The 25,303-nt window shown below is 32.5% G+C and overlaps 4 protein-coding genes across 7 annotated transcripts; 3 read left to right on the forward strand and 1 right to left on the reverse strand.

Moving 5' to 3' along the window:
- Positions 1 to 1,483: 1,483 nt before the first annotated feature.
- Positions 1,484 to 3,893, forward strand: LOC145079784 (ARM-repeat/Tetratricopeptide repeat (TPR)-like protein). The gene is made up of 2 exons (XM_079023129.1): positions 1,484 to 3,260; positions 3,605 to 3,893. The coding sequence occupies exons 1-2, from the start codon at positions 1,556 to 1,558 to the stop codon at positions 3,715 to 3,717; spliced, it is 1,818 nt and encodes a 605-aa protein (XP_078879255.1). The 5' UTR covers positions 1,484 to 1,555; the 3' UTR covers positions 3,718 to 3,893.
- A 10,319-nt stretch (positions 3,894 to 14,212) lies between these two features.
- On the forward strand, positions 14,213 to 15,207 carry LOC145079836 (glycine-rich protein). The gene is made up of 4 exons (XM_079023133.1): positions 14,213 to 14,360; positions 14,465 to 14,509; positions 14,783 to 14,815; positions 14,924 to 15,207. Exons 1-4 carry the CDS (start codon positions 14,321 to 14,323, stop codon positions 15,064 to 15,066), a joined length of 261 nt encoding a protein of 86 aa, XP_078879259.1. The 5' UTR covers positions 14,213 to 14,320; the 3' UTR covers positions 15,067 to 15,207.
- A 26-nt stretch (positions 15,208 to 15,233) lies between these two features.
- Positions 15,234 to 17,016, reverse strand: LOC145079800 (uncharacterized). 3 transcript variants are annotated; one of them, XM_079023130.1, is made up of 5 exons: positions 16,674 to 17,016; positions 16,478 to 16,589; positions 15,859 to 16,383; positions 15,568 to 15,736; positions 15,234 to 15,411 (listed from the first exon to the last, which is right to left on the reverse strand). In XM_079023130.1, exons 1-5 carry the CDS (start codon positions 16,748 to 16,750, stop codon positions 15,386 to 15,388), a joined length of 909 nt encoding a protein of 302 aa, XP_078879256.1. In that variant the 5' UTR covers positions 16,751 to 17,016; the 3' UTR covers positions 15,234 to 15,385. The 3 variants fall into 3 exon arrangements, with proteins under 3 accessions (XP_078879256.1, XP_078879258.1, XP_078879257.1); XM_079023132.1 differs by having other exon boundaries at positions 15,859 to 16,394; positions 16,674 to 16,690; XM_079023131.1 differs by lacking the exon at positions 16,674 to 17,016 and having other exon boundaries at positions 15,859 to 16,394; positions 16,478 to 16,608.
- Positions 17,017 to 19,013: 1,997 nt separating this feature from the next.
- On the forward strand, positions 19,014 to 21,189 carry LOC145079852 (protein SYM1-like). Of its 2 annotated transcripts, none has more exons than XM_079023135.1 (5): positions 19,014 to 19,513; positions 20,027 to 20,255; positions 20,371 to 20,495; positions 20,577 to 20,776; positions 20,865 to 21,189. In XM_079023135.1, the coding sequence occupies exons 1-4, from the start codon at positions 19,409 to 19,411 to the stop codon at positions 20,658 to 20,660; spliced, it is 543 nt and encodes a 180-aa protein (XP_078879261.1). In that variant the 5' UTR covers positions 19,014 to 19,408; the 3' UTR covers positions 20,661 to 20,776; positions 20,865 to 21,189. The 2 variants fall into 2 exon arrangements, with proteins under 2 accessions (XP_078879261.1, XP_078879260.1); XM_079023134.1 differs by having other exon boundaries at positions 19,015 to 19,513; positions 20,854 to 21,189.
- The last annotated feature ends 4,114 nt before the right edge of the window (positions 21,190 to 25,303 follow it).

Raw genomic sequence — 25,303 nt, forward strand, 5'->3', positions numbered from 1 at the left:
AAAAGGTTTGTTTGAATCGATCAAAACCAAAAAAGTTCACAGTTAATATCAAACACTCCACTATTATTTAGCCTTAAAAAATAAACTAATCAAATTTAACCAAAGTTCATAAAACATTATCGGCGGTTTGTAATTTTAACTAAACAATTAAAGTTGAACAAAACCCTAGATAATCTAAAAACCTACCAACACATCAATTTGTATTCCAAAAAAGATTAATCTACAAAGCAAAATCAGAAATTAAAGACAATTGAAAATTTTTTACCTAGTTAGAAAATTCAAGCGGAGAAACTTGAATGCCGATTGGATTGACCAGCATGTTATTTCACTCGCTTTTCCCTCACATTGCATCGATTGGATTTAAGAGCCCTGTATGTGAAATTAAGGATGCATATAATGAAGATGAAGGGACCAATTGAAAGTGACCAACATTAGGTGAAGGGGAAAGGCGGATCCAGTATTGTTGACGACGGAGTCGGTGGCAACGAAGGGGAGGAGTATGTGACGGCGATCGGTGATTAAATGTGAAAGAAAATGTCGATTACTTTTTCAGTTCTGCTGGTTTTTGTAGGGTAAAAAAACTGATTGCAATTTTATAGGGATTTGATTTGATTTTAATTTTGGAATTTATTTAATATACATGCAATATTACTAATTTGCCCTTATTAATTTATTTAAAAATTTAACTTGTGCTAAATTATTATTGGTCTATATGTACACACAATACTGGTTGAAAACATTTGAACCTAGCTCTCTGTGTGTGTGTGTATATATATATATATATATATATATATATATATATATATATATATGAATTGATTTGAATTCTATTCCCATGGTTTTTTTTCTTCTGAAAAGAAATATAAACATTCGTCTTGATCACGAAGTATGGAATTATAATCTAAGTTGATGTACATTAAGAACATCGATAATGCATATGCCTAATTATCATATAGATTAAATCAACTATAATGGGATATCAAGTTGGCATTTAGAGCATGCACAATATATACTTCAATGGAAGAGTTGAATGAAGTAGCATGACTAATTGACATTCATTGGATTAAACTTTATCATTGTAGGATGTCATGTTGACATTCAATGGATATGTAATTAAATAGTCATTTAACTCTTCAATAGGAAAAAATAAATCTTTTAACTATTAAATATATATTGAGTTCAATGAGTGATAAAATATTGATGTGATATATTCATGAATTTTGTAGAGGTTAATGTGCTGTGGAATAACTAATATCTATGAGTGATAAAAGTTGATACTTTAGTTGCTTTTTTTCAACATCAAAGAATGATTAAACTTCATTCTAAACTCTCTTGATCTTAGAATGCGCCAAAAGAAATGATGAGTGGGACTGTACACTTGTAGATATAGAATTCAGAATGTTACATTTTGTAAAAAGTCTTCTTTTGTTCGGCTCACTGTCACTTTATAACTTGGCCAACTCCACTATTATTCCATCTCCTTATATTTTATACAAGACCTAATCAAAGACGAATCCAACACGATAAACAGAATCTTTCCAGATATCGATCCACCATGAGCTGCACTAACCCTACTTGCTTCTTCTGTTCCATGAAAGAGCCAAACATATTGATCAGGAGAGCAGGAATCAAGAAATGCTTCAAAGAAATGCTAACAATCAACGAGCAAGAGCGTGTGCTTATTCTAAGTAGTCTATGGAACATCGCCATGACTCAACCCGAGGATCCAGAGTTTCCATCCCTAGGTATATTCAAATGCATGGTTACCTTGCTCGATAAGAGCATCAACGACCGAGCTTGGCTTCTTGATGGCCAAAACGTATATATACCATATTATGCAGCCCATATTGTAGGATCATACACCATGAACAGATTTGAGTTCGCAGAAAAAGCTGCGGACTCTGGTATTATTCCGCCATTGTTGGATCTTATGAGAGGAAAGATGAGTTGGTTGGAGCAAAGGGTTGCAGTTAGAGCTCTTGGACACCTAGCAAGCTATGATGGTACTTTTGAAGCCTTGGCGGTTTATGAAGAAGAGGTAGTGAAGCTAACCATGGGCCTAGCATGTAGCTGCGATGAGGTAGTTTATAATGAGTTTGTGGCTGTTAACGACGCAAACGAGAGGGTCAAATATCATAAAAACTTGATCACTAGAGGAGTTGGAGGATTAGAGATGGAGAACAGAAAGGCTGAGGAATGGGCTAGCCAAATCCAGTGTTGGTCTCTACACCTACTAAATTGCTTTGCCATTAGAGGTAGGTCCATAGATGTTATCTGTAATAAAGAGTTCTTGAAGGAGTTGAGTTCAATGTGGGGTGGGCTTGTGAATCACACATCACCTGCTGGTGTCGGGTTAATAAGGATCTTGTGTTATACCCCAGTTGGAAGAACAAGAGTTTCAGAATCCGAAGAGGTTATCGAAAGTATCTGTAACCTCTCAAGATCTTCGGATGATTGGCAGTATATGGCGATTGATTGTCTTCTCTTACTTCTTCATGACCTGAACACGAGGTACAAAGTTCTTGAAATCGCATCAGTTTATTTGTTTGATTTGATTGAGCTCCGGGAACTAGGAGAAAGGTCAAAAATAGGCCAGAAAATCACAAGAGCACTGCTCACTGACTTCAAGAATGGGAAATCAAGAATCAAGAATCGTGAAGTTGAAAGAATATTAAAAGAAACATGGATTTTTAAAGTTGATAAGAACAAGAAAGAGAGATTGATGTCTGATGAGAAACTAGAGGAGAAAAGAGTCCTGGTGAGTCTGATAAAACAACAAGCGAATCATAGCTTTTGGTTAGGAGATATAGACACCGCAGTTGTGAAATACACCGAAGGTGTAAAATTGTGTCCACTAAAACTAAAGAAAGAGAGGATTGTACTTCACAGTAATAGAGCTCAGTGTTATTTACTGCTTAATAATCCAGATGCCGCCATTAGTGATGCTACCAGAGCTCTTTCAATCTCAAACCCTGTCAATTCTCATGCCAAAAGCCTGTGGAGAAGATCACAGGCTTACTACATGAAAGGGTTGTCAAAAGAAAGCTTGATGGACTGTTTGATGTTCATCAATTTCGTTACTGCCGACAAGAAAAAACATGCGAAAATCCCTTACTATGCAGTGCATATGATCAAGAAACTGATGGATTCTACATGGTTTTTCGCGTCTGCCAAATCAAAATTATCAAACAATGGGAGCTCATCTATCGATCCTGGAAGAAACAAGGAAGAACTCACAAGCGATGAACGGCTGATGTCAGGTAAGACTTACGTATCTAACCTTCTCTCACTTTTGTGTCGTTATCAAAAATCAAATGGATTCGCCAAAAAAGAAGAGATTTTAATTTTTGATGGTCAAATGAGTTAACATTGGACATCAACACTGAAATGATTTCTGAAACTTCCGAAGCATGGTTATCAAAAGTAAATAACCAGTTATAAGAATCAATACCAAATAAACTAAATACATATACTATTACATACCTGATTACCTGTAGTATGTTTGACATCAGAAGTCAAGGGTATATATGGTTTTTATTTGGAATACAACGTTTAAAGAAGAAAAATATATCATGCAGGAAATGTTGACTCGAAATTTTTGCAGGGTTATATACCATTTTAGAAGACCCTGTGTTCAGCAAAGATGGAGATGCTACCAGGAGAAAGGTTCATGGATATAGGAATACAAAGAAATGTTCCATGGCTGAAACAATATAACAAATATTTAGGTATGTATAAGCAGTTTAGAAAAACAACTGTTGTACCTTCTTTTAGTTTCTAGTTTATTAATTATATACTATTGTACTGGTAGTTAGCATCAAATACTGATTCTTAAATGTAATAGTATTTAATGATCAACCTGATGGTTTTTTTTTCTCCTCCCATCACTATTCATATGTGCATGCATGTGAGAAGATAGTGACAAGAGAGGACCACAAATCCATATTAGATAAAATACTAATTACAAAGATTGAATATTCGTTTTGTTTCAATGGGCATATTATGTTACATTTGAACATTTTAGGGCTAGTAACTTATTTATATCCTGTACCAGTCCCAGAAAACCACACCCAATTAAGTTGTGTTGATATACAGTTCATGATCCACCAAGTAATTTAAAACCTCCAAAGTGAACAGTTCTCTACATTTCTATGGCAAAAAGGACACAACAATGGTAGTAGATTAGCGAGTCGAGTTGATTAGGTTTTGGGTTGTGACTAAAATCCAGTTGAGTTAAGTTGGGTTAAGGTTATCGGCTACAACAACGCCATCAAGAACTTTTGCCACAAAAGAACCAGTTTTCTAATTTAAAGATCCAAACAAATACTTCAACTCAAAATCTACAGAACTTTTTAATTCTTTCCGATCGATGATCATACGTAAGAAATGAAACTTATTATCGACACATGGAATTGAGATATGGAGGATATGATGGAGGTGGAGCAACTCTTTTTGACTTTTGAGTATTGATTTCTGAAGAAAGCGAGTGTATATACTGTGCTACCTCAAAAGCTTCAAAGGCGGAAACAATGGTGGGCTAGGATTTGGTAGATTGGCACCATGATGCTTCAATTGGAAGCAAGCAATGACCTTTTTCTGTGTTCTTTATAGGTAAACCTAATCCTAGGCTTAGCTTTGCATCATGACAAATGAACAAATGATGCTATCAAATTATAAAACAAAATGTCACTCACAAACTTTTGTAACTTTGTTTTCTAAGAGAAATCAAATATCTACTAACTTTTGTTTCAATCTAGTTTAGATATACACAAGTGTCATAATCAACAAATTAAAAAAAACGAGTTTCACATTTTAGATGTGTATGAAGATAAATAAAAACTAAAGATAGGAAAATATTTAATTTTTTTTTAATTAATGTGAAAAGAATTATTAGTTATTAACTAAAAACCAAATGATCTTTCGACTAACCTTGAAAATGTCTCTCCAAATAATCGAAGCTTCAAGTCTTGTAGTAAATGAAAATTAATGTAGATTGAAGAATAAGATTAGATGTGTGTTAGCCATTATAAAAAAAGTTGTTTAAGTAAAAATAGATATCAAAATTAACTATATATTTATATATCTTTTTTTAAATAATAAAGTGTATTGAGATCATATGGTTCTACATAAATAATCATATTTTGTTATGTTTTGTTTAACTTCAATATTTTACTAAAAAAAGAAAGAAACAAACAAAGAAGCTAGGATAATAAGCAACGATTATGTAGAAGAATTACAATTCAATTATAACTAACAAAGAAGCTAGGATAACAAGCAACGAATATTAGTAGAAGGATTACAATTCTATTATAACTATAACCGGTTCAAAGGAGATCCTTTATTTTTCTATAGTTCAAAAAATGACTTTTTGGTTGAATCCTTATTCTAATAAATGAATAGTTTTAATCTCATTTTGTCAAGTGTCACTCTAATACAACTCTTCATTAATATTATGTCATATGTCATGTAGATATATTAGATAACAACTAATTTCAAAATTCAAATTTACATTTACTAATGATATGTTAAATTTGAAGTTATAATAACTTTAAAAATTTGATATATTTTTTAATTAATAACTTATTTACAATGATTTATTTAAAATAATTGATTAATAATTATAAATTTTTATTATGAAAGTTTAATTAATTTTATAACTCATGGTTCCACGGGTTATAAACTAGTTTATCATATATACTTGTATCTAGCAACTATATAAAATAAGACAAGAGACCATTTTGCTTCATCAAAAAATAGATGCATTTTTAGAAAGTGGACATTTTGTTTTCATGAAGCAATGCATGACTTGAATTTTACACCCTAATCATTTCTACAAGCCTATCATATTTTCATTAATTTCCAAATGGCATTGATACAAATAAGTCCACATCATAATTTACTTGACATGCAACTCATTGGTTAACATAATTCAAAAAGAAATTAAAAAAAACAATTAAACAATACTGAGAAGTTAATAAATATATTTGATATATAATCGTATTATCATGGAAGATTTTATTCGTCACACACTCTACGGGTGTTTGTGCAAAATTGCATGCACATCCTTATTCTAATAAATGAATAGTTTTAATCTTATTTTGCCAAGTGTCACTCTAATACAACTCTTCATTAATATTTTGTCATATGTCATGTAGATATATTAGAAAACAACTCATTTCAAAATTCAAATTTACATTTACTAATTATATGTTAAATTTGAAGTTATAATAACTTTAAAATTTATATATATATATATATATATATATATATATATATATATATATATATCTTTTAATTAATAACTTATTTACAATGATTTATTTAAAATAATTGATTAATAATTATAAATTTTTATTATGAAAGTTTAATTAATTTTATAACCCGTGGTTCCACGGGTTATAAACTAGTGTATGCTAATAAATGTATATGTGAAAACACTGAGTTAGAGTGAAATTAAGTCCAAAGAACTCAAATGAATGTCATAGTTACCATCCAACAACGATTTGAACTAAGTTGAGCTATCATCCAATTAAAGGGAATTAGGAGACTATTGAAAACAGGATTAACGAGATTTTATTCCACTATGTTGTAAAAATCAGACAACTCAGTCAAGTACTCAATGAGTTACTCGGGCTTAGACCTCTACCTAGGCAAGTTCTACCTACTCGGCCAAAAAATCAAAAATTGTAAAACCTCAGTCTACTTTGCTAACATTAAATTACGGATTTGCCATAATGTCTCACCCCAACAAAATGAGAAAAAGACAACTTAAACTTGTCTGTCATATAAGTAACATTAAACACACCAATGTCTCCAAATTTTGAATATGCATCCCTTGACCTTCCATCAGCCCCAAAAAAAAACATTTCTAGGTGAGTCATCGTAAACTAAATGAACAACGAAATACCAATTAAAATCAACTAATTCTTTATCTTGAAATTTTTGATAAGTTTATAAAACTCCTTACCTTTATTTTTTTCATTGCTCAAGATAAGATATCAACACATTGTTGTGAATTAACATTAGCTTCACATGAAGTTTTATTTCATTTGAAGCCTTTTCAATTTGAGATGACTTCAACCCTGATTGACTAAGGTCCACCATGAGAGATTTACATGCCATTAAGCGGAAGAACTTCCCATGAGACTGATGTTTCATTAATTTGGTCGACGTAAGACTTAAATCATGATTATGTTTATCATTAAAAATATCCACAAACCATTTCCCATCTTTCCTTTTTAAATTATGAAGCATTGCTTCACATCCTATCATTAACTCTCTTCAACATTTCTTTGCATTCACACATGAACTGTCATCCTTCAAACGTTTAAAGCCTTATTTGTTGCATACATATATCCTACGATAAACCTCTTTAGTTGTCTTATTTTTATAATCCTAATGAATACATATGTCAAATCCATGTAAAAAATTTATAATCCTAATGGATACATATGTCAAATCCATGTAAAAAGGCATATCGTTTATAAAACATATATGCACCATGGGGTGTATTGAATACATTTCCATGATAATTGTATCATTACTTTCATCGGCATCACATTTAAAACTCACATCTGTATCATTAATTTTCTCACTTTTGGATGATGCTACCAAATGACAATTTATGTGAATATCTTCATTTATATGTGTTTCAATATGTTAAGAGTGTACTTGGTTTTCTAAATTGATATTGTTATGTATGTCATGCATCGAATAACAAACAAATGTTTTTTTATCAGGAATATTATTTATAATATTAAAACCCTCTAGTATGGTGTTATAAGTGTAACAAAAGTTACTAGATACAAAAAATAGAGCTGAGAAAAACACCAAAAAAAATACTTGGGGGTTTAAAACAAAAATAGGGAACTGATGTAAAGTTGTATACTATACGTGTAAATTGAATAAGTGACATAAAAAGGCTTGAAATTGTATTTACATGTGATCTCATTTAGGCTTGAAATTGAATAAGTGACGTAACTTGATTTCAAGTTACAACAACAAATAATCGTTAACTATTAACCGTACGTCCCTAATTTAACAAAGTTAATTAGTAATTTCTAATTTTTCAAACATAATGACAAAAAATTGGAATTTGAATTAACCTAAATACATAATAGAATTGAGTATTTTTTTATACTAACTTGTTTCATTGTGGAGGAGTCGAGGAGGAGGTCGCCAGAATTCTCCCTCCAGCAGGCGACGACACTGTGGCTCTGTGAGTGAGGGTTGCAATGAAGTCAACGATAGGATGAGTCGATAAAACAGAAGACGAGTCGACAATTAAGAAGTCGACAATCACAAAAAGGATTAGGATGTCCAATTTTTTCTTCATTGAACTGATTGGGCTTAATACCTCTTTGTTTCAATAAATTAGTTGGTGCGTGCTTAAAATTTTTGGATCATTTGGGCTAGTTTGTATTTTGGAATTTAGAAATAACCTAAAATATTTTAGGATAGCCCAATTTTTTTCCGATATAAAACCGCAACATAAAATGAATTTTTCCGTAAAAATGAACACTACTAAATTTTTTTTGAGGGGTATCCCGAGATACCCCGAGATCTATAGTGGATCAGCCAATGTATTTATTAGTGAAAATCTCTGCAATTTCTTTTACGTATGAAATGCATTTGCTTTTACGTATGAAACACCTCTCTTACCCTTTAGCCTTAGTGTATTTAACACTCGTATGTTGCTACCCTATTTAGACTACACGATTAAGACTTTGATATTGACCATAGTTTATAGGAAAATGTAACATTAATCTCTATTTTAACAGCATTAGGTGTGGGCAATAAGATGCAACACCAAGTTATGCTACCTTACATGCCACATAAGCAAATTAAATATTGACCATTTGCAACGGTCACTACCCCCAACGTATACTTTTTTCGCCGTTTCAATGCGTCGTACCGGGAACGAGAATTTCTTAACGAGATGCAACGAGAAGAAGGGGGGGTGTTCCCCCTCGTTACAACGACATTAAGGCCATCCACCTCAGCCCATAATGAGCAAATCATGTCCTATATCGCATCGTCTAAACATTTAAACATACAAACACCCCTAAAAACACGCTAAAACTAGTTTAATACCCATCCGGTGGACACTTGACTGATGTAATAAAAAACAATAGATCGATTTTACTTTTTTGTATAACATCATACCTTCATTTGTTCCATCTATAGCATTGTACTATGAAATTCAATATTTTTTGTACTTATATCATTCATTTGTTCCAATTATACAAACACATACAAACTTATTTTTTGTTCATTACTCGTCCGATGGATTGTTGACCAGTGTAATAAAAAAATATTAATTTTACTTTGTTATATATCATCATCATGTAATTTGTTACCATACATTGTATAATGACAAATCTACCAAAATAAAAAACATATGAATGAAAAAAAATTAAAACACAATAAAATAAAAAGAATGACAATCAATTAACACACGATAAGAATCATGAGAAATAAACATAATGTTGCTGACAATAACAATTGAAGTAAAAATATTTCATATCGTAAGAAAACTAGAAAATTTAAACAATATGTTGTAACTTACTTAATGTCTTCCTGTCTAGTAAAGTAGAGATAAAGGTACACGTGTTACAAATATGATCTTTAATATTATCATGACCAACCTAATTGTAAATATCGATCACAATAATAAGAAGCATACAAAAAAACATAATCTAACTTTATAGAAATAATATAAATTAACCTATAGACTCTCACTTCCTTCTTCATCTTCTGCATTTTCGGATATCATTAACAGGTTATGCCATCACTTTTCTTATCTTATACCAGTGTATAACAATAACTTACATCTACAAGATGATAAATAAAGTATATAACTAAATAAAGATCTTCAAATATCTGAAACCTTCATTTGTTATGTAATGTTCATGTAACTGATATTTGTCGTCATTCCCTCAATAGTCTCTCGTTCAACATGTGCACATTCAAATGTAATGTCCATGTAACCAGTATTTGTCGTCATTCCCTTAATAAACTCAGGATTTGAGTAGACTGCATAAATACATAATGTAACTGAAACCTTGAAAGTCTAAAACTTACAAACCGACAATATGTTAATAAGCAAAAAAAATCAAACAAAATACTATGAATCAACATAAACATGTTTGTTTACATGAGAAGCGATAATCCAAGAGTGAGAATGAAATCTTTGTATCAAACAAAATTTAAAAGGTAAAATTAGGGATGAACCTTCAAAACTACTAATAGATTAACTACATATAAGGAAACTTGTAACGACCAAAAATTTCAACCAATTTAAAATTTTCGAAAACAACCCGATTCCATTAAAGTTATTACAAAAAGGTTTTCAATACAATTTATTTTAAGTATTCCCAGAATCTCATCACAACATAAACACGAGGAGCGGTATGATCACGCCTTCGCCTTGCCATGGTCTCTTGAAGGACCTGAAAAAACATTAAACCACAACTGTAAGCCCGAAAGCTTAGTGAGATATCCCCAAAATACCAACCACATATACCATACACGCATAACATGCCATAACATATCCGATCACAGAACGGCCATGCACTTCGGGTCTACTGTGGGACTGGTCCGCCGCACCGGCCAACAGTCCACCTGGTCCACCCTCCGAGTCTAGCCATATACCTCGAGTCTACAGTGTGATTGGTCCGCCCGCACCGAGCCTTCAATCCACCTGGTCCACTCTCCGAATCTAACCACATACATCGAGTCTACAGTGTGATTGGTCCGCCCGCACCGGGCCTTCAATCCACCTGGTCCACTCTCTGAGTCTACAGTATGACTGGTCTGCCCGCACTGGGCCTTCAGTCGGCCTGGTCCACTCTCCGAGCCTCGGCACGTCTGGTCTGCCCTCTTGGGGCCTACAGCCTATCCGGACCGCTCGCTGGGCCTTCGGGACAACCGGTCCGCCCTGGGTATCTTGGCCTACAGCACAAAGTAGGACCTGCCTCAACCCAACTCCAGTCCAAACAACCATGTGCACACAAACATACAATCATATAGCAATTCACAGTCAACCAGCAGATCAAACAGATCACATAACATATCATCATCCTAACCAGGATACCGACCTAACCGGTCACTAGCATAGCATCACCCTATCTCTCAGGATACCAATCTCAATCAGGTCTCTAACATATACCATCCTAGCTACCAGGATGCAAACATATCAAAGCAATAACATTACAACAACTACCCGGATCTCAATCCGATAAGGGCCGGCCTAGACCCTGTTGATATAGTGAGGATAACTCACCTCGAAACTGCCAACTGAAAGGATAAGATCCCGTTACTCCAAACTCCGACACGAACTCCTCCTCTGAATAACAACAAAGCACTGAACTCATAAAATACTCATAATTACCAAAATACCCCTGGAAGACAACTGGTCAACCCTTGGACAAGGTCAAAGTCAACCCCTGACTGACTCTACTCGCCGAGTCAACCCGATGACTCGTCGAGTCCCCAAGCTCAGAACTTCCCTCAATCCGCGACCTAACTCGCCGAGTCACCCCGAGACTCACCGAGTCCAACAACTCTGAGTCCACTCGCACACAGCTCACCGAGTCATCCCTTGACTCACCGATTCTCGACTCAACCAGAAGATATTGGGACTCTTCAACAAGACTCGCCGAGTCCAAGAACAGACTCGCCGTGTCTAAGGCTATCTTCAACCTACTCGCCGAGTTGTTCTTCCAACTCGTCAAGTTCCAGCTCATCTTCAAGCAACTCGTCGAGTCTACCCATGTGACTCGTCGAGTACCACCGGTCTGAATCCATATAGAAGCATTCCAGGCCATGCAATTGATCCAAAACGTAGATCTAGCCTCCTACAACCCATCCATCACGTAAAGTGGCAAACTTTACGTGAATCCAAAGAGATCTAGGCCTTTTACACCTTAGGGATAGGGTTTGGGACATGATGGCTTCACTAAGCACTCATCCACAGGGACTTTAATGCACTGTAGACCTTCCCCATTCCAGATCTGAGGTAGCAACCTCAGATCTAATCTCCAAACTCCAAAACATCCCAAGATAAGCTCCCCATAAACCCCAAAATGAAGAATCTATATAAGTAACAGCCCAAGAATGAGATAATACCTCAAAAGAACGCCTAACAGCAAGGAAACTCGAATCCAAGCAAAGCCCCTTGCTCCAAGCCTCCTACCCTTCAAGATTTCCTCAACAATTTCTTCTCCAAGCTTCCAAATGCAACTTGATCCACTCACACACAAAGGTTAGGGTTTCTGGACTTGAGGAAGAGTAAAGAGGCTGGGGGAATGGATGTTATGTTCTTTATATAGGGCTCAACCCCGAGAATTAGGGTTTTCTCCACTTAGCACCAACTCGCCGAGTCCAGCCGCCGACTCGCCGAGTTGGCCACTTAACACGCGACCATATTCGCGACTCTACTCGCCGAGTCTACCCATGGACTCGCCGAGTTGCCCTTATACATTTTCATTTTTAACCCTGAACTAGCAAACCCTGGATTCGGGATGTTACAAAACTTGCATCATGTGTATATAATAATTAATTAATGATAGACTTACCCATACTAAGATTTTATAGCAATTAAGGAGCCAATCATGACATAAAGCATGATGACCACTTCTTGTATTAGTCAAAAGGATAATTATGTCAAAACAAACCATGTATGCACCACTAACAGGGAAAATGAGCAAGAAGATGTTCTCATAGAAGTATATCTGTAGTGAAAATTAGTAAAGGGCAAGAATCACAAAATAGTTACGAATTATCACCAATACTTAAAGCACACTAGTTACCTTTCTAGTGTCCTCTTGTGATCCAAAATGTTAAAAATCGGTTTTAGCACCATAACAAAAAAAGAAAAAAAAAACAAATAAATGATAATCAGCCTTAAAATCAGGTGTAAAGAAAAAAAAACATGTTACATAAATGGTTAGATGTTACTTGTAAATAGTAAGAGTTCACTTTCATTGCCCCTTTTTCACTTCAGTTAGATAATTCTTAGTTGTAACCTATAAGGATAAAAAATTGTAAGAAAATGAGACAAATGTTAAGAAAATGATCTAGACCTATTTGGGTATACAAAGTGTGTTGTGTCAGTCTTTAGAAAGGAACATACGACTAAGAAGACATGACCTAAATCAAAGATACCTCCATTCCTAGAAGCTTATGAATTCCAATAATGCTCTGTGTAATGCATTTAGAAATTCAGCAACCTAACCAAATAAACGAACAAAAAAACCTAACCAAACAAACAAAAAAAAACAAAATACATGAGCAAATCTTGAGATTGATTTATCAGTAGAGTGATCGATAAACAAATAAACAAAAAACTAAGCATCAAATAGTGATACAGGAACAGAAAAACACAATAATCATGAACCAAAAAGAGATACATGAATCGAATCCAACAAAAAATACATAAATAAACTGAACACCAAAAGAAAATAAGATAAATAACATGAATTTGTAACATAAAGGAAATAAGATAAATAACATGAATTTAGATGAGAAAATAAAAGCAAACTTACTTGAAACAATCAGAAGCCATTTATGGACGAAACCAATCAATCAGAAGCCACGGAGCAAAAAAAGGTTTTGCAATAACCTACAACAAACACCAAAAACAATTAGAAGCCATTAATGTATATTTTCAGTACATCGAAAGAAAAACATTACAATTAAAAAGATTTTTTATAGTTATAAAAGTAATAATTTTTTTAAATTAAATGAGTTTTTCAATTGGTGAAATCCAATACAAGAATGAATGAAACACGATAAACAAACATGGGAGAGAAGAAGATGAAGAAATGATTATGAAGAAACGTTTTTCTCCGACAATATCGTAATCTCTATTATTTATAGGCAAAGAGTTCCGAGAGGAGTTGAAGGAGCAAGGAGTTTAGGAATCATGGAATCATGTGGTCGGTATAAAACTGATTTGCAGTTCTTCAATAAAACTGATTCGCAGTTATGTAGAGAGTGGAGTCATGGATACATGAAGAAGAAGGAACGAAGAAACTAAAAAAAATAAAAAAAAAATAAAAAATAAAAAAAAACCTTGTAAAAACAGAGTTTATGCGGCCGAGATCAAAAGTTGAAGAGATCCAATGGCTCGTGACCCGAGCTTAATAATAATAATAATTTTTGAAAGATATAGGGTGCAAAAGTAGAAAAACAAAAAGTGGTAGTACTAAAACACAAATTTAGCAAAGAAATAAAATCAGCATTCTTTTTGTAGAGGCCTTGCAACGTGAAAAAAGTTAGGGATCCGCCATTGTCGTAGAAAGAGTTCTCCATCCGGATGGTGCTTACAAATTTCGATGGAACTGGAATTGGATTCGGTAATCTTAATCAATTCTTGCATTTCCCTTTACAATATTTCGTCTAATTTTCTCTCTTCGTTAAGATTCTTCCTGCAAAACCCTCACTTGGTTTCTGTTTTTAGGTTTTGGAGTCGGCTGTGGTTTTGGCGTCGGATGGGGTTTCGGAGGTCACATCTCTCTCTAACACATTCACAGCTTTTTCCACCCTCAATTACTTTTATAACTCGTCTTATATTCTTTATCCATATGATTGATCAATATATACAGATAATGTTATCTGTTCTTCCTGTTCATAAACTGCAAATTGAATTTCAAACAACTGAACGATACTCATTTCAGATTTGTGTTCGGAAATTGTAAATCTAACTTAGGGCAACTCAAATTAGCAAAAGTATGTTGTTACATTTAATCCAAGCTAATTAACATTGTATCTTATTCAGGTATGCCTTTGAATTTCCTAGGTCTTGGTGCAGGTACGCCATTTAAGAGTTCAAGACTGTTTTTTTACTTGTATATATGCAACTTGTTCTTCATTCATGCATATTGTTGATAAACCTGCAACTGTTTGATTGATTTGAAAGGTGGAGGCTGTGGAGTTGGGGTGGGGCTCGGATGGGGATTTGGCACAGGAGTTGGTAGCAAGTACCGATCTTCAAGAGTTGTTTTTCAGGGAGTTGATTTCAATAAGAAAAGTGAAACCGAAGGTACTACACAGTCATCTTGATTCTTGACACCTTGGGATTTGTAGAAGAAATTTCAGTTTGAGAATTGACACCTCAATCATGTGTCACCTTGTATCCAATTTGTAAGAGTAAATGAATAGAAACTTCGAGTTAATCCATCATTTGTCCAAGTTCTTGTAAAATCTCCATGTTGTTGTGATTATTGATATGTTCCAAATGAATTGCTATATGTTTAAGTGTTAAAAAAAAAAAGGCTACAATTCAAGTTTACTAAACACAAACCTAAAAATACAACATTTCTACAAAATCTAACATCAAAATTGGATGGAGATGTCGCCTATTATGCTCCCTTGCTCCTTTTTAGATCGAATGTAATACAAATAAAGCTGCAATCAAACGAATAAACAAACAAGAATTAGAAAAAGACACTACCAACAAATATGACATGACAAATTGTTTCTATAGACTGATAAGACATGATATATTGTTCCAATAGACTTTTTGTCCTGATAAAAGATGTTAATGCCTTACTGAAAACTCACCAAGTAAACAAATAATGACAACAACCCAAAAGATTGTTTGGGTGCGACAACTATACAACATATAATACTGCAACCTTTGAAGTTGTCGTTGGATTGCACCACACCATCTATGAAGCCATCTATCATGATGATCATCATCATAATGTTCAGGGCAATTCATATCATGAATCTTTAAAGAAAGAAAAAAACACAACAAAATATGGTCATTAATACAAGATTTACAAACATATTATAAACGTTACATAAGGGAAAAAAAAAAAAAAAAAAAAAAAAAACAAAACAAAAACTCACTTGAATAATAGGCGCAACATCCAGCTCTTGCTTTAATTTCCCATACCCATTCTTGGGCCACTTTAATTTCGAAGCCGTGTACTCTAAAGTGTTCAAGAGCCCAGAAAAACTCGGGATCTTTCGAGGGGCTTTTCCGTCTTTTCCAACATCGTCATCAACCGTGATCTTCCATGACCCGATGTCGGCACTGGCGCTCGCGGCTCTTCTATGCCCGGAAATTTTCTTTACTTTAGCCGCAACCGCTGCCGCCTTTTGTTTCCGGCGAGTTTTTGCAGGTTGTTCTTCATGAGCGCCAGGTGTTACTGATCCTGCGAGAAATAGTGCGAGTTCTTTCCTTTCTCCTTCATTAAGTTTCACCCATGGGCATGGTGGCTTCCCTTTTGAAGAGAATGAATCGTTCCATGAAGTTTCAACTCTTGAAATCTGAGTCTCGATTGCATTGATGAAGTCACGATGCCTGTCTTTTGTATTGTCAGTTGAAGTTTTGTTGTAGCTTGAGAGAACTGCCCTTTCGAACTCCTCCAACTGCAACAATTCTATATAAAAATCATTTCTAACAGAGAATCAATGTCAACGATTATATACGAAACTGGGGATAAATTGGGGTGGTTTCGATCACCTGCCATTTGGTAGTGCCCATGGCAGTTTGTAAATCTCTTCGAACAGCGTCTGAATTCCAGACCGAAGGTTCTTTGGATGCATGAATCAATGTTCTATACGTGGATTCCATCCTTGAATCACATGAAAACTAAACAATCTGATGAACGAATTACAGGAAGAAGAAGAAGAAGAAAAGCCCTAATTGGGGAAATTACCTATCGGCAGATTCCTGAACTTCTTCGGCAGCACGAAAGAACGGATCCTTCTCCCATCGATCCAAATGCGAGGCCATATCTATCCAATCCAATCTAATCGAGTGGCAGTTAAGGATTTATGATGAAATGTAGAATAAAATCGCCAAATGAGCCCGAGAACGAAGACTATCCTGCAGCCAACAGCATCAATAATGATGGCTTCTATGAAAGATTTAACGAGAAATCATCAGATTGAAGGAAATTCTTCAACACATTGCAGGCAAAATTAATCCGTTATTGGTTGAAGAAATTTGATACTAGTATTTTCCTATGGGAAGTGATTCGTATTATTTACAAACCCACGGTCCCCTCCGGGGAAACGAATGTGAACCAGGTTTAGTATGGTTTGATCCAATTTAAAGACTAGAGATCCAAATTAGCAGTTCAGTTTTAAAACCGGGCTCTAAATGGTCCGATCTTTTTTCAGATTGATTGTTTCCCTGATCTTTTTTTCGGTCCGGTAGGAATGACAACGGAGCGGGGCATGGTTTTCCAAACCATATCTTTCAGGTATCTTATCGGCACGCCTCATCGGGTTTCGGGTTTTCCCATCAGATTTCAGGTATCTTATCTAGTTTATAACAATTCATAATAAAATTTTTATTCCAGTTTAAGATACCCCAATGTCTTATAAAAAGTATGATAAAAAATTACATTAATAAAAGATATACATATTCTAGCCTCCGTTTTAAATTAAAAATATGATGCATCACTTTAATAAAATAAATTGGATGTTATTATAATAAAAATTATTTGATTTAAGTGTAGTATAATATGTCAAAACATTAAAAAAAATCATTACACTAGATTGTTCATAATTAAAAAGATTGTACATAGTAAGTATTGTATCTTTGAATGCGTACAATTAATATAAAAAAGATTCGAATATATATATATATATATATATATATATATATATATATATATATATATATATATATATATCGGGATGGGGCAAGGATAACCCTTTTACTGCCCTGAACCCGATAAAAAGTCTGATAACAACCCGTTACCCGACCCGAAATAGTCGGGTTTCGGGTTTCCCCATCGCATTTGGGTTTTTTTGTCATCCCTACGGTCCCGTCTTTTTAGGATCGGTCACGGAATGGTTCGCTCTTTTTTGGGCGTGTCTCGGATAGTCTCAAGTCTAACCTTTTTTGTCCGGTCTTTTCTGGGACTAAGCTTCTTTCGGTTCGGTCGGTCTTGATCTGAGACCGATCTTTTTGTTCACTAGGTTAGACTTTTACTATGATTTCGTGGTTCCCCATTTCGATTTGAAGTTGGGCCTTTATATCCCTAGGAAATGAGGAAGACGTCATTGATATTTCTATCTTCATTGAAAAGCATAATGAAATCAAAGTCTACAGAGAACATTAGCGAATATATTTGTCTAAGATCATCCATATCAGTGCAATATCATTTACCTTTCAAATAAGTCACACCACTTTTGCAATTACCTTTCATATCAGTATAATAACATTCATCTTCAAAGTGGATCTCATTATTACATTAACAACCAATTTACAATTTTTCACAATATCTCTTAGCGAATATATTAATTATTTGTAATTAATAATTATTTAATAATATATTTGCATTATTTAATTTTATTAAAAATATTAGTATAATAATAAAACTGATTTTTACATAATTAGTTTATTTATATATTATCATGAACATGCAATATTAGATAAATCTAATAAATAGTTATGAAAATATTTTTTTTTAAAGTTTCTTAGATTAATTTCAGCTAAAATTGAAGAGCGGGCCCAAATGCTCATGCCTTTCACATTTTGCATGATTAGAAGAACTGAGGTGGCATTTATTTTTTGTTTGCAAGTCCATTTACAAGGCCGATGTGGGTGAAAGTATAATAACATTTTTTTCATTCTTTGTTCTAGATATACATTGAGTTTTATCCGAGCTAAAGACTTCGAAAGTACATACTTTGATCTGAAACGACTTTAGTTTTCCAAGTATTCTAAACACCCGAAAATTCTAACAAGGCTTAGGTCACATAAGGAGGCTTAAAGAATGGACGATATCTATAATTTATTCTAATAAAAATACGTTGCCTGTGTTGCTTAAATAAGCTGTTTTTTAACTTCTAATTCTTATTAATTTAATTTTTCTCATCATCAAAATTTTAGATTATAAATGAACTATTAAATACCAATCACACTAGATATTTATTCATACGTCTAACTTCTTGCATGTTATTTGTTCCGTCCAAGGATATAAAAATCATTGTCGCACTTATAGAAACATAAACAGAACAATCAGGACAGAGCCGAAACGATCACTCCTTTTTAAGTAAGTAAAAAAGTGAAAACCAAAACCCCAACTTCAAAATTTCTCAGTGTCACACGAATTACCCGTTCAACCAATCAACATTCCAGAAAAAAAAAATCGAAAAAGAAAAAGAAAACAAAGATCAAAGAGCGTGAACATTTTCATTTGTTGGAACACTATAAGCAAAACATGCGAGTAGCCATAGCCAAAACCACCATCTTTCCCGCACACCCATCTTCATTTCGATTGCTTCAAAATGCAGAGCTTACTATTCTAATTCTTCCTTGTTTCCTCGCAAGAATCTTAAAGATCCCGCAAACCCCAAATCCATTTATTCGTCAATTCTTCCGAATTGATATCAATCTTCATAATCTTCTTCTGTTTCCCCCTTTTCAGATCAGGAAATGGGGCCTCTTTCATGGTATTTGAAAATGCTTGATGTTCGTCCGCTCTACACGAAGAGCATCTCCGCTGGCTTGATCTACGCAGCTGCTGATTTGACTGCACAGGTAAACTGAATCAAAACCCTTCGTATTAAACCTGGATTTGGGCGTTTTATGGCTTTACATGATGCGATATTTGTTATCTAATTTCATACTTGATTTGGAGAAAAATCCAGATCTGTCCTAGATTTTTCAGGTTTTATCTTCACAATTTTCTTGTCAGGTAAAGTTTATATGTAGGGAAGTATAGATATTGAACTTGTTCTCTGAAAACAAAAAATAATTTCTATCAATTTCTGAATTTAGAAAACCATTCATTTGACTTCTAAAAAGTCAAAATTTGTTATTGTTGGCATGGTATCGAGTTATTAATGTTTATAGTTTAGATATACAAAAAACTGCAACTTTTGTTCAACTGACATCCATCTGATTCAACTGTTTAAGTCCGTTAAAATGTCAAAAACAGTACAAGTATCTTGTAATGAGTATTTTTGAAAATAAAATGACAAAAATATATCTTTCTCAATTATTGTCATTTTATATGATCATCAACTGATTTCATTACAATTTGCAAACCAGATGATGACCATGGAATCTTGGGGTTCTTTAAACATAATAAGAACATTACGCATGTCAATGTTCGGGCTCTTTTTTCTAGGGCCTGCGCAACACGTATGGTTTAATTTCTTAGGAAGAATCCTACCAAAACGAGACATGACTACCACCTTCAAGAAGTTAGTTGTTGGTCAAATCTTTTACGGACCCACTTGCACCGCCGTTTTTTTCATTTACAACGCGTTTCTACAAGGTACGCACGTACATCAACATTTTTACACTTAATTTTGGACTTAAGTGTTACACCTACAATGTCGGTCTGCATGCTAAACACAGTACAATCTGTTCTGTCATGTCATGTTGTTCAGGTGAAAGTGCTAGTGAGGTTGGTTCAAGATTGAGGAGAGATCTTGTGCCAACTTTAACAGGCGGTCTTATGTATTGGCCGGTGTGTGATTTCTTCACTTACAAAATCATCCCCGTTCATTTGCAGGTATGTCGAATTCTTAATTTTTTTTTTTTAAAGATTAGATGACATACTAAATTAACGTAAATATGTTTTATCTTTTCACAGCCATTAATGAATAGTTCGTTTTCATATTTGTGGACTATATACTTGACGTACATGGCAAGTTTGGAAAAAGCAATTGAAGCTTAAGTTTTAGCATTTTTTTTTTCATTTTCTATGGCCATAACTCTCTTTGTAACACTCATGGGAGTTTTTCACATTGATTGGAGGCAATAGGGGTGAGAATCGATCCCTCAAGAGCACAGGTATGAGTGTTTTTTTTACTTAATATATAAAAAACGATTTAATAGATAAAGTCATAAATGTTGATATTTGTTTATAGTTTTTGTGCAGGTGGATGGAATTTGGAGAAGCATATGATATAATAATAAAATGTGTTAAAAGTAGTTGAGAGTTGTTCTATATTAAGGTGCTATAGAATGGAAGTGTTTATGAACTTGACTGCCGTACAAATAAAAAGTTTGTTCTAAAAGATTCTTCAAGGGTAGTTTTGTCTTTTAAGCTTGGCAAATGAAGGCAGGTAGATCATACTTTTGAACATTCTCACCTGTCTACTGAGTGCATTTAGGGAACTCATGGACATGGTGCGATTTGCATTTTTCAGGGCTTTTGTGTTACTTAGAGTTTCTTATAAATAAAATTGGATTGTTTATTAAAATTTAAGCACTCAATTCCAACTCCAATCTTATTTGAAAATATATATATATATATATATATATATATATATATATATATATATATATATATATATATATATATGTCTCCCTAAAATATGGGAGGAACATTATATATTTTTCCAGAAATTTAGTTTATCATATTAATTAATCATTTTAGTACTACTTTTACTTAATAGTTTTATATTCTTTTTACATTTGAATATTTTGTATAATTTGTTCAATATTTACCAATTAAAGGTAAAAAGAAATTTATGCAAAAGTATTATTATGAAAATATGTAGACATCTTTAAAATGATTATTATCAAATATAATTGTTATATTATCTTAATAACAAAAAGAAAGTATAGTATAGTAGTTAAATTATTAAATATAAAATACATTCTGCGTTAACTAAATCGAAAAAGGTAATTAAATTTGTACAAAAATATAATCTATTATTTATGTGTTATTTATTTTTATTGACATAGTACTAACTATATAAGTTAAATATTACCAATTAAATTTAAAATAATTTTTTGTTTTAGTTATGTAGTTATGATATTAACATAATAATTAAATAATATATAGACAAAATTACAAAAATGGTCCCCATGATTTCTTAGATTTGCATGTTTCACCTCTAACATTTTTTTAATTACATTTATCATCCCCATAGTCTTAACTTTTTGCGTGGTTAGTCACTGTGGTCTCATTTGGTTACAAATTAGTTCTAAAATTACTATTTACTCCTAATTAAATATGTTATTAGTTTTTGTTTTCTATATCAATTTATATTAATTACAAAAGTCATTTCAATTTAAAATAAAAGACAACACTATTAAACCTAAATGCCAACTATATATATATATATATATATATATATATATATATATATATATATATATATATATATATATATATATATATATATATATATATATATAATGTCGACTCTCAACAACGACTTCATTTTTCCATCTAACCTAAGACCATCTCCAATGCATTGAACTAATATGAGTTCAATGGATTGATACATGTACATTCCACTCATTATATAATTTTACCCATTAAACTCTACACTTCATTAAACTTGATACAATTTAATGCATTGTCACATCATTTATCATTTTCTTTTTATTTATTGTTAATTTTTAAAAAATTAATTAGCATGAAATTAAAAATTAAAAACTACAATTAAAATTAATTTAAAATAAAAAATAATATATATATATATATATATATATATATATATATATATATATATATATATATATATATATATATATATATATATACCTAATAAAAGAGTAACACATTTGCCACATGTCAATCAATTAGAGCTTCACATTAATTATTTGTCACTTGTCATTCTAAGGTTTTTCCTCATTAATTAAATTTCCACTAATTCACTCCTCCATTTTACACATATCAAACATGTCAACAAAAAAATTATTTATAATATCTATTGCCTAATTTATTAAATTATTAATTTTTTTTATCATAGCTCAATAATTACCTTATAATTTAATTAAAATTATTTTTACCTTTCTAATCCGTGGTGCCCACGGGTTATAAACTAGTATACATACATATATATATATATATATATATATATATATATATATATATATATATATATATATATATATAGAGAGAGAGAGAGAGAGAGTGAGTGAGTGAGAGAGTGAGGTTCAATAGAGAACCATAATTAACCAAGGAACCAACGTGAGCATCAGAAATCATAACGATCAACGGCCAAAGAAATAGATGTACAATTTTACATTGGACGCACACACACCGTATTATACCAAAAAATCCACCATTTACAAAAAAAAAAAAAAAAAAAAAAAAAATCACCACTTTTTTTCGTTAATTTTTTTTAGGTCATGTTTTTTATCAAAAAAAAAACCGAATATACCGTTGTTCACGATTTTTCGTCTTCTTTCCATAGATATCCATGATGATATATAAAAAACAAACTTTTTTTCAAAAAAAAACTCACTTCATTTTCTTTAATGAAAAAAGTTAAAGTCTATTTTTTATAGAAAAAAATTAATAAATATATCAAAATTCATATTTTTTGTAATTTTTAAACATATATTCATATTTCTGTTTTAAAAAAAACGATATTTCAGTTCAGATTCACATTGTGAACTTGTTCAGATTTATATTATAAACTTTTTAAATTTACATTGTAAACCTTCTTAGATTCACATTGTGTATAATAATAAATCAGATTCGCAGTGTGAATCTAAACTGGTCGGAGCTTTTTCACATTGTGAATGTTAAAATTTTAAATATTTACAGTTTAGATTCACAATGTGAATGTACACTGTTCGATGTTTTTTTGTGAACATTCTCATATTCACAGTGTGCATAATAGTAATTCAGATTCACAATGTGAATCTGAACTGTTCGAGATTTTTCATATTGTGAATGTTAAAAATTGAAATATTTACAGTTTAGATTCACAGTATGAATTTACAATGTTCGAGTTTTTTTTTTTTTAATCAGTGTTGATGTTTATTAATAGAGTACAAAAAATTAATATTTTTGGTATAATTAGTTTTTTTTAATAAAAAAAGCTTAAATATTAAAAAAATAAGAAAATTAAGTGGGTTTTTTTCGGAAAAAAAAAGTTCGTTTTTTATATATCATCATGGATCTCTATGGAAAGATGACGAAAAATCGTGAACAACGGTATATTCGGATTTTTTTTTGATAAAAAACTTGGCCTAAAAAAATTTTAAATGAAAAAAAGGAAATGCGTTTTATTATAATCCGGTACATGTGCGTCCATTATAAAAATTTACAACCCTTCCTTTTGTCGTTGATCGCTTTAAATTCCGACGCTTTGGATTGGTTCATTGGTTCCTTGAATAATAATGGTTTTCTATTGAACTTTATATATATATATATATATATATATATATATATATATATATATATATATATATATATATAGAGAGAGAGAGAGAGAGAGAGAGAAATTAAATTACCTCCTACATTTTATTCCTACAATTATTCATACCCACTAAAATTATGACAAATAACCATTCAATTTAATTTTATTTGATATATTCCTAATATAGCCTTAATGAGTTAATTAAAAAAATATGGAATGATGACACTTGTCATAATTTTATTGGGTAGGAACATTTGTAGGCATAAAAAGTAGGAATCAATTTAATTTCTCATATATATATATATATATATATATATATATATATATATATATATATATATATATATATGCGTGTTTGTGTGTGTGTGGAGAGAGAATATAGAGTTAAATGGGGATTAAACTCCCCATTCCATTGAATCCTAGTCATTTTCCCACAATGAGGATTTTGAGTTTAATGAGATTGAACTCTCCATTAAACCACCATTGGAGATGGCCTAAGCCCACCCTTTCCTTTTGTCGACATCCACCACTGCTCATCGTTACTCTATTTGCTATGTCACGCTTAGATATAAGATGGAACACAACTTTTATCTCTACCTACTCTATCACCTCGTCATCATATCATTTTTTTTCATATGCTACTGCCTTCTTCATCTGCAAAATCGGTGGTGGAATCTGGTTGAGGCTTTTAGGTTTTCTTAGATGGCGATGAAGACATGGTTATAATTGTTAAAAGTTTTGATTAACAATAAAATACAAGGTCAAGTGGAATGGCCGGTAAGCCTCTAATTACTCCATTTGCGCACAATCTGCTGACCAACCTTCACCAACGACGAAGCATCACCACACTCACTGTCTTCTTCCCCATACCTTCACAACCTTCAATTCTTGCTCATTCATCGGTTTGATCATGAATGAAGAATAGACACACTGTGTATAAGGTTTGAACTCTTAAAGCCAAATTCATGCAATCTTTCACTTGATTGAGTGGGAATATCTTTAGAATGATGTTTGGCAAAGATCATTTATTGACTTACTACTCATCTCTTCTCGATTGTGATTGATTTAAGTCGAGCTAGGGTGTGGTTCATGATTTATTATTATTATTATTATTATTATTATTATTATTATTATTATTATCAAGGTTGCAAAAAATGCTCGTCGTTAGCTAGTCGGTGGACTGGTGTCAAGGGATTAATCGGCTAGGCGG

This window comes from Lactuca serriola, chromosome 1, assembly GCF_051521515.1.
Source record: "Lactuca serriola cultivar US96UC23 chromosome 1, Lser_US96UC23_V15, whole genome shotgun sequence".
Classification (NCBI taxonomy): Eukaryota; Viridiplantae; Streptophyta; class Magnoliopsida; order Asterales; family Asteraceae; genus Lactuca; species Lactuca serriola.